The 10,838-nt window shown below is 35.1% G+C and overlaps 1 protein-coding gene across 1 annotated transcript in view; it reads left to right on the top strand.

The window, feature by feature from the left end:
• Nucleotides 1-10,838, top strand: part of LOC107711342 (CD276 antigen-like) — a 59,026-nt gene that overhangs the window by 29,607 nt on the left and 18,581 nt on the right. The window contains exon 7 of the mRNA XM_016516328.1: nucleotides 1-133. Within this exon, the coding sequence (XP_016371814.1) occupies nucleotides 1-133 (133 nt within the window). The remainder of the gene's footprint in view (nucleotides 134-10,838) is intronic.

Below are 10,838 nucleotides of genomic sequence, written 5' to 3'. Positions count from 1 at the left end.
GTGGCCAACGAGGAGGGTCTGTTCAGCGTGAAGAGCGTCCTGACGGTGATCCTGGAGCCCAGCAGCACTTACAGCTGCAGACTGAGCCAGCCGCTGCTGGGAGAAGAAGCACAGGCGTCTGTCACCATCAGCGGTGAGTGCTGAGAACACTCCTGAGACAGCACCACTCACATACTGCTACTGTTGTCAGTCACTATACATTTTTACATTTTCTGTTTTCATTATAATTTTAGTAAAGTAAAACTAAAGTAAAGTAAAGTCATTTTTGGTGCATTTATTTTTAGTAGATAGATAGATAGTTTTTATTAATTTTTATTTCATTTTTGTTATTTTAGTACATTTTATTCAAGTTAAACTAAACTATGTAGCCATGGTGATTTTGCAGTGAATAATGTAGCCATGGCGATGTTGCCGTGGCAACTGTCTAGCATCGATGAACTGGTGCTGATGTCGCAACAGAAATGGTTATGGGATGTTGCAGCAAAAATCTTCGTCTTATTCCGCGGTGTAGTTTAACATGAGGGTGAACACACACGTATTTTAAATGCACTGAAAAAAAAAAAACTGGTGTAGGACTTTGAAACAATTTTTCACTCAGAAATTGATAGTAAATGTAACAAATAATTACAAAGAAACGGCAAGTAACACTGAATTAAACAAGACATTCTGACAATTATTTGTTGTATTTTTTAAAATACTAAAATGTTTCATTTATTTATAAAATATTATTGATAAATAATGTATGTAAAATTTAAATATATAATTATAATAGTACATAATTATATATTATTGAGATTTTCAGTGATTTTCAATGGATTTACTTTGAATTTTCACTCAGAAATTGCTAGTAAATTCCACTTGTATTTCATTTGTAAAGCATACTCCAGTTATCTTTGTATTACTTGCAACTAAAAAAAAAACAAAAAACATTTTTTACAGCATGTTAAAACCAATATGTAAACCAAATGTCCATAAAAAACTTTTACGGATAAATGTTTTGTTCAGTGCAAAGATGTGCATAACAAATATGCATAATGCACAATAAATTAATAATATGATCATGTAGCATCTTAATTTTTTTAATCTAAAGCATCCTCCTCAGTGGCTGCAACTTCATTTTCATTTCTACACTACAATTATTCTACAAATATTTTGTGCATTTTACAACTTCAAAATGTTATGCTTAATTTAATGTGCTACTCGATGTTTCTTTGTAAATATTTGTGAAATGTATTAGAAATTTTTGAGAGAATTTTTAAAATCTTTTTTTGTATTTTGATTTAATTTCACTGAAAGTGACAGTTTTATTCTCTTGAACACGTGGGATGGAAACTCTGCTTTATTTACAAACAGTTTTTTCCCCCCCGTATTGACATTTTTTTTGCATACATTAGATTTGCAATTTATATTGTCATATTTTTTAGCACAAGCATGCCTTCTGTCTTTATTCATGCCTCACTCACAAAACTATGCAAGTTTGCTAGCAGGCAATAAACAGAATTTTATTAAATACTACTTTTGTCATGTTTAAGTGTTCTTGTCAGTAGTTGTGATGAAATGATGGAGAGCATTATTACTGCACTTACATCAAGACGCTCATTTATAATCTTAAAGAACCGATTCAGGATCTCAAGCAGGATCTCATCTGACTTTATGGTGAAAGTGCATGTACATTGCATTAAGCACTGCATGTGTGTGTGTGTGTGTGTTTGCATTGTTTTACATAAATCGTTTAGTGAATCGAGTGCTAAAACGAACTAAAGCGAACGCATTTCGTTGGTGGTGAATTTCCCCCTCAGCGTCAGCCTTTTCATAATCTCCTTCATTCTGTTTTCTTTCCTATCTTTCTCCTCCCACTGTTGTTCATCTCTTTCAATCTATATTTTACCTCCTCACACACTAAACACATGGCTCATATTTATATATGTATGCTCTACTTAATAGTGGAAGGATTACATCACTGTGTTTCTCTCTGCTTTATCATCTGGTCCTCCACTTGTGCCATCAAATGTTGCCTTCTAAAATGCTACCTGACAGAGCCAGGCGGAGCTCACAGTAGCCTAAAGATTCAAGTAAGCAACAGAAAGAAAATGAGAGAGTGAAACAGAGAGGCGGACAAAGCAAGATAGAATGATAGCGGCAAGAATGAAACCCTTTATTAGTCCTTGTCTCCTCCTCTTCCTCACCGGTCTAATTTGAATGTAATTAGCACATGCATTGGTAGGAGAAACAGCAATCTAAATGAGAGTGTTGCTCAATCTTGCTTCTTGATGGAGCCTGTATTCATTACTGTCGCAGACGCAAACAACACTTTTCACAGTGAACACCAGCCTGATTGGCCTGGTCACGAGATCATGCTACTAAACAGCCCAAACACACAGAGACACACAGGCTAGTTCAACACCAAAAAACCTTATGCCAACGCTGGATCTGTGTGTTCAGCCTGGCGGTTTTAGTGTACAAAAATATTGGGCAGCGCAACTGTTTTCAACATTGATAATAATCAGAAATGTTTCTTGAGCAGCAAATCAGCATATTAGAACGATTTCTGAAGATCATGTGACACTGAAGACTGGAGTAATGATGCTGAAAATACAGCTGCGCATCACAGAAATAAATTACAGTTTAACAGGTACTCACATAGAAAACAGCTATTTTGAATTGTAATAATGTTTCACAATATTACTCTTTTTTTTACTGTATTTTGATCAAATAAATGCAGAAGAGACTTAGTGGTGAGCAGAAGAGACTCAAATTTTTATATTATATAAAATAAATAGTTTTAAATTGTAATTTTTCTATTTGATTAATATTTGCAAAGCTTCATGAGATGATCCGAGTTCATTTCCAGATAAAAGATCTTACTCACACTAGTACACTAGAACTCACACTAGTACACTGTACTCTACTCTAGCATACACTAGGACTCTAGTACTCACACTAACACTCTAGAACTCACTCTAGTTCCTAACCCTGACTTGGCAACACTGACTCTAGTACTCACACTAACGCTCTAAAACTTGCTCTAGTACTCTAGAATTCGCACTAGTACTCCATTACTCACACGAGTACTCTAGTACTCACACATGTACACTAGAACTCACATGAGTACTCCAGTACCCACACTAGTACACTGGTACTGTAGTACACTAGTACTCACATGAGTAGTCTAGAACTCTAGTACTCACACTAACGCTCTAGAACCCACTCTAGTACTCTAGAATTCACTCTAGTACTCTAGAATTTGCACTAGTACTCCGTTACTCACACGAGTACTCTAGTACTCACACATGTACACTAGAACTCACATGAGTACTCCAGTACCCACACTAGTACACTGGTACTGTAGTACACTAGCACTCACATGAGTAGTCTAGAACTCTAGTACTCACACTAATGCTCTAGAACCCACTCTAGTACTCTAGAATTCACACTAGTACTCTAGAACTTGCACTAGTACTCCATTACTCACACACGTACTCTAGTACTCACACATGTACACTAGAACTCACACGAGTACTCCAGTACCCACATTAGTACACTAAAGCTCACACTAGTAATCTAGAACTCCTAGTACTCACTAATGATCTAGAACTCACTCTAGTACTCTAGAATGCACAATAGTACTCTAGAACTCGCACTAGTGCTCCATTACTCACACGAGCACTCCAGTGCCCACACTAGTACACTAAAGCTCACACTACTAATCTAGAACTCTAGTACTTACACTAACACTCTAGAACTCACTCTAGTACTCTAGAATTCACACTAGTACTCTATAACTTGCACTAGTACTCCATTACTCACACGAGTACTCTAGAACTCACAAATGTACACTAAAACGAACACAAGTACTCCAGTACCCACACTAGTACACAAAAGCTCACACTAGTAATCTAGAACTCTAGTACTCACACTAACACTCTAGAACTCACTCTAGTACTCTAGAATTCACAATAGTACTCTAGAACTCGCACTAGTACTCCATTACTCACACGAGTAATCTAGTACTCACACATGTACACTAGAACTCGCACGAGTACACCAGAACTCTAGTACTCTTCAGCTGTGAGATGTCTTTTTTCACCACTTTGTGAGTGGAGCGTGTAATAACATAACAAACGAGAGTGCCAAAACATGTCGTACCTCTCATTAGTTTGGCAGTTTGGCTGCTAATGGGACACGTGTCATTGGAAAAGGTGAGCGGCAAGTCTATAATTGTAACTGATCAATTGTTCGTTAAGCAGTCGCTCTCATTCAAGGACAGAGCGGCGGTCGTCATTTCTTTCATTATGCTTCTTCTTTTTCTGAAAACGTGCTTTTACTTGGGCTGTGATTGTTTCCTATCAGAGAAATATAAAAAATATGTTATTGTCATATATCACTTGCTTTTTTGTGAACATCGGTTAAGTCTCTCTGTGTGTGTGCGCCTGTCTATGTGTGCGTTGTGATGCTTTCTGTTAAATCCTGTTTGGAGTTTGCTTTCCTGCACCCTATCATCATCCTCAGCACAGCGATATAAAATCATATTAGTTTCAGCATTTTTAGGGAACACTAAACAGAGAATAGCCTCCTAAAATACCTGATCTATACGCTCTGAAAGCTTCCTGTTCATTTCTTTACATCCTGTTCTTCCCTGCGACACAGACACTAATGACTGCAGCTTCCGTAAACTGCTTTTGTTCTGGCCTGTGAAGAGCTCTACATCAATGTCTGCTTGTGCGACACAACATTGTGTTTGTGCTTAATGTAGTTTCAATTAGATGCCTGGAAATGAAGTTGCTCTGAGATTAACCAGCTCTTTCAGTTTACTCCAGAGGCCAGAAGCTGATAGGAAAGTGTGAAATAACACTTATATGGCCACCATGGTATCAACCTCAAATATTATATAATTATATATAATATTAAAATGATATTAAATATATTTTTTCAGCTTTTCCATCACTGGAATAAATAATATTTTAAAATATATTAAAATAGAGAAAATGTAATAATATTTCACAATATTACCGTTTTTACTGTATATACATATATGAAATATTAAATTGGGTGAAACATTAAAATTTACATTTTCCCCTTTCTTTCATTCATTCATTCATTCATCCATTTATATATACAAAATATAACATAAATAAAAGTTCTAATATTATTTTATAATTAATATTATTTTTATATATTTTAGAGAATAATATGATTCCTTATGTAGTGTTTATTATGCGGAACTATGTAACTATCTAGACTCCTAAGCAAATGTAGATTTATAACAGCACCCAATAATTCACAATCTGCTTTCTACACTGTGTGAGAGTTGGAGAAGCTCCAGAGAGCAGCAGAACGGCATCAGTGAACTGATCGCTGAGGTCATTGTAGCTCAACGCAGCATGCACGATAATCCCGCTGAACTTTCCACTGTTGTGTCACTGTCTATCATAAGTATGAAATACAGAAAGAAGGGACACTTTGAAGTTGACCCAAATGTGTTTGAAATCTGGAGCTCTTAGGCTCTGCTTTAATCCCTTAAATGGTGTGTTCTGTTCTTTAATCTGACTCCAGGCTGCTGTATTTAACACTGGTCAGGCACACACTCAACATTAAGCTGTCTGATGGGCTGCACATTAAGTGTGGGTGATTTCTGACCCCTCCGGTCACAAGAAAACGCCTCTAGTCCATCTAACCCCTCTTGACTGTTTCACCCTATCGCACCACTTATGGTCTGTATCGTATTAACAGTGTGTTTAATCTCCAGCACCCTCCACACTCTCCACATGTGCCTTCTGCTAATTGTATAAACAAATTCTGACTCTGACTCGTTGATCAATGCTGTTTGAGTGAATTCACAGTTGACACTCGATTCTGACATTCACACATCACAGTTATGACACTTTATGCCGGTCAGCAAAGAGTCACAGCATTTAACAGCATTACTGACTCTCATTTCCCCACTGGAAATAAATACATGCATGCATGCAGTACATACTAATAAATATAATAATACATATGTAGACTTTTTGTGTGCTGTGTGTAATGTCTACACCGAACACAATAGAAAAATAACTGTTTTCAAACAGGTTCTTACAAACACTGGGATAGGAGAAAGTTTTTTTTTTTTTAAATCACAGGTTTGGCATTGCATTTTGAATCTTTTTTTATTTTTATTTTTTTACCTTTCTATCCATTTATTGCACTTGTTTATTTACATGATTTTTAGTATTTATCATTTAAATATTTCCATATTTATTGTGCCCAGTTAAACAGCTGTTGCTAGTAATCACACGAGTACACTAGTACTTACACTGGTACTCCTATTAGTACACTAGTTTTCACGCAAGTACACTAGTACTCACACTGGTACTCACACTAGTACTCTAATGCTCACACTAGTTCACCGGAATGCACGATAGTGCTCACACAATTACACTAGTACTCACACTAGCACTGTAGTACTCACACTAGTGCTCACACAATTATACTAGTACTCACACTAGCACTGTAGTACTCACACTAGTGCTCACACAATTACACTAATACTCACACTAGTTCACTGGAATGCATGATAGTGCTCACACAATTACACTAGTACTCACACTAGCACTGTAGTACTCACACTAGTGCTCACACAATTACACTAGTACTCACACTAGCACTGTAGGACTCACACTAGTGCTCACACAATTACACTAATACTCACATTAGCACTGTAGTATTCACACTAGTGCTCACACAATTACACTAATACTCACACTAGTTCACTGGAATGCATGATAGTGCTCACACAATTACACTAATATTCACACTAGCACTGTAGTATTCACACTAGTGCTCACACAATTAAACTAATACTCACAATAGTTCACTGGAATGCACAATAGTGCTCACACAATTACACTAGTACTCACACTAGCACTGTAGTACTCACACTAGTGCTCACACAATTACACTAGTACTCACACTAGCACTGTAGTACTCACTATTATTCTAGTACTCATACAAGTACACAAGTGCTCTAATACTCACACTAGAACACTAGTACTCACACTTATGCATTTTTTCTTCTGTGGTAAATGTGTCTTGTTTTAAGGATGTTCAGATATTTTTTTTCCTGGAAAACACAAGAAAAAATATGCAAAAAAGGTTTACAGTGTCTAATACAAAATTGGTGGATTTATTTCTAAAGTTTGATGTGCTAGTCCGTACTTTTTACTTGTAAACCGGTAACAACTTCCTATCTGTGTTTTATAAATATTTTTCAAGCCCATCTCATCTCATGGCCGTAGCATATCGTCTCTGTGTTGTGGTTCGTATCCTGTAATGATTTGATGATCCATCTCTGTTTACTCGTGAGCCGCTCTCATCTGGCTCGTGTGAGCAGGAAATGTGTTGCATCACTCTTTTACAGCGAGGCAGGCGCTGCAATCCCAGATCTGCTCGCTGTCGAGGGTGTTTTGTAAAGCCATTAAAGATTCACATCTGCTCCCTTCACGCGCTCATCTCACAGACTATCTGCTGCTGTAGTAAACACACACAGAGAGAGATCAGCTGCAAAAACGCTGTCTGTATGGAGGACCAGGTGTAGAAAAAGTAAAATAAAATACACACACATAAATGATTCAGTGAGGCAAATATATTTTATTTTTTATACAATTTATGAGTAATAATTATTATTTTTTTTTTATTATTTTTTGGTTCTCCGTACTCTTCACGTAAACAGTGCTGGCATTTTCATTCTGTACTCTAAATTCTGTAAAAAAAAATGCAATGAAAAGTAATGCATAGACGCTGTGCTGCTGATCAGACTCGTTTCTTCTGTTTGTGTCTTTGCAGCAGCCGCTCCGCGTTGGTTTTCGTGGCTCTAGGGATGAACTGAACACACCAGTCCTTATTATGGGTGACTTAGTGTTCAGTCTAATACTGTTTTTAAGCCAGAGTCCATAAATACTGCAGCAGGGTCACCGGCGTGCCAGAAAGTTCGAACATCTCAGAGTCCAAAAGCTAATTTGTGAATGTGAAACATGGCTGCAGACGAGCCGAAGCGCCATAAGTGTCAGAATCTGTTCGTTTGTGCTGCAACCACTAAAAATGTGCTGCTTGCAGAAGAGTGGATTGTTAAATAAGTAAATGAGTATATAAATAAATAAAGTGCTGTTTGTCTTGATCTGAGCTAGTTACAGATGGAGGTCTGGAGGGGAAGGTGGTGATGTTGGCCATTAGGTTTAATTGATGGTTTGGGGAACGAGAGAGAGAGAAGAGAATGAATGGAAATCAAGGCCTTCAGCTTCACTGCTGTACAGAATAAACCAGACTCATCTGCATTTCAGCTCTGCTCACAAATGACCAAACACAAGTGGAAGAGTCCTTGAAAAAATCAAGTGTTTTTCTTAAGATGATTTGTGTTGAAGCTCAAACTCTCTCTGCTTTCACTCCCACGCGCTCCTCTTTTACATATTTCAATCTTCAAGGTTTATGGGCTAAAACTGATCTCTTATTTCTGTGTGAAGCGGTCCGATGCGATCCGAGCGTTTGACCGTATCATGTGCTGTGGTGGAGGAGCTCATTATTACTGCTTTAATTACATTGTGTAACAGTAATCGCTCAACTGCCTTCAAAACACTAGTAAAACCGCTTATTTTTTACTGTTATGATGAACTTATTGTGTGCCAAACGCACTCAGTAAATAAAAAAAATACAAACTGATGAATTTTACTGATAAAAGGCTGTAAAAATGATACGGTTAAACCTGTTAATTTCCATACTCTATATGCTGAAAAACTGTAATAAATCCAGTGGGATAAAACAGTAAAATACTGTTAAATCTACAGTTTCTGGAAGTGAAAAAGTCATCTGGTGTTTTGTGTTTGTGTAAATGACACTGTGCACTGTTTAAAAAATAAAATAAATAAATACATACATACACACATATATAAATAAATCAGTGAAAAAAAAATCACTGTAAATTATAAGATTACTTTTTCCTTTTCGCTTCCAAAAACTGTATTGTACAGTATTTCACTGTAAAAATTTCATGAAATGTCCCGTTCAATTTATTATTTATTTATTTATTTATTTTACCGTTTTTGGGAATGTAGCGTCTGGACCAATCAAACACACAATTTAAGTGTTTATGTAGTTAATAAAGTCTTACTTGTATCACACTTGATGTTGTTCATTGTTTGCTCATAACTGGAGTCCCTTAATCATGCAGATTTATGCTACAAGCTCTGTGTAGAGTTGTACAGTAAGAAAGTTATTTCCCTTAACCAGGAAATTAACGTTCTTAGAATTGACAGACAGCTGACCCTGAGAGGTCAAGTAAATATCTACAGCGGATCTAAATATTTATAATTAATTATAACTAGTTATGATTAAGTATTCATATTTCCTTATGAGCTGATTCGCTACAGAACTTACAGTTAACCAATTAAAAGTCTTGTACTGTAGCATTTTTACAGTCTTTTACCATTAAACATTTTTTACAGTGTGCATTTTCTACACTATAGTTTTGTATTTATTTCAAAATATGCATATATTAATATACAAACATCACTCTTAATATCTATAAATATTAAAAATAAGAAAGAAATATTCATATAAAATACAATCATATGTGATGTGTTCTGGGAATGTCCTTTTTTAAATCAGAAATTCAGGGTAATTCATAGTTTTTACTTACAAAAATCATAAATGTGGCAGTATATCACAGTACAGTTATATATAATGCTATGGTAAGTAATTTACAATTTTACTAGAACATTTTAGCATGTTTTTTTCTGTAAAATTTTGTATTAATGTTATTAAAATGATAAAATTAATATTAATACATGTATTATCATTATTATTAAAATATTTATATAAACATAAAAAATAAATATAAAATATTTTGTATTGCAATTAATATTATTAATATTAATGAACAATATAAATAAATAAATGTTTAAATGAAATTCAGATTTAAGAATAAAAGAGTCTAGATTAAATGATGAGAAGCTACAAGCGCTGAAGTTTCATAGCAGCTTCCTGAGCAGGACGAGTGTGCTTTATTGATTGAATTATGTCATGGATAATCAATAATCTGTCTTCCTCGGAGACTGTGTGTTTGTAGAGCAGAAGAGCTGCTGCTGTGTTTGCATTGGTTTCTCGTTCTCTTCAGATCGATGTCCTCTGTTAGTGTGATTGATCAGACTCATTTTCTACAAAGCAGATGCGGAATCAAATTTTAAAAAAAATTTCATATTCACAATATGAATACTAATATACTGTATTACCATCTAATATGTGAGTGAATCTCATTTGAGCCATATGTATAAAAATAAAAAATAAAAATGATGTGTTGCATAGAAAATGAAGCCTGAAGATTTTCTCTGCACTGTGAAATTAGTTTAGTGTCCATTAAGCAGTTAATTTTCCTCAGCAGTTCTCATTACTATAATGCAAAAAACTATAATGATATTTGAACTGTAAATTATTTGTACATAATAGCGGTATTTGCTGTACTGCCCGTAATTTATGCTGATTTTAATTAAAAACAGTTGTGTTTGTGCAGGATGATTTTCATTACTGTATTACAGCAATGAGAAATTAATGAGAAGCATCAAGAAAAATCATCATTTAGAATAATTGTAATTACAAACAAACTCAAAAGTAAAGCATCTGGATGCATTGCAGTAATGAGAATTAGAGCAGAGTGTGTTTGGTGTGCATTGAAAGTAATTTCCTAAAAATCTGATACAGTTTATTTATGTGAAATATAATATATAGCAATATTATATAATAATAATAATAATAATAATAATAACAATAATATATATGTATGTATGTATGTATGTATATATATATATATATAT

This window comes from Sinocyclocheilus rhinocerous, unplaced genomic scaffold, assembly GCF_001515625.1.
Source record: "Sinocyclocheilus rhinocerous isolate Xijiao unplaced genomic scaffold, SAMN03320098_v1.1 scaffold1499, whole genome shotgun sequence".
Classification (NCBI taxonomy): Eukaryota; Metazoa; Chordata; class Actinopteri; order Cypriniformes; family Cyprinidae; genus Sinocyclocheilus; species Sinocyclocheilus rhinocerous.
Note: the sequence above shows the minus strand (reverse complement) of the source record. Positions and strands in the feature narration are given on the sequence as shown.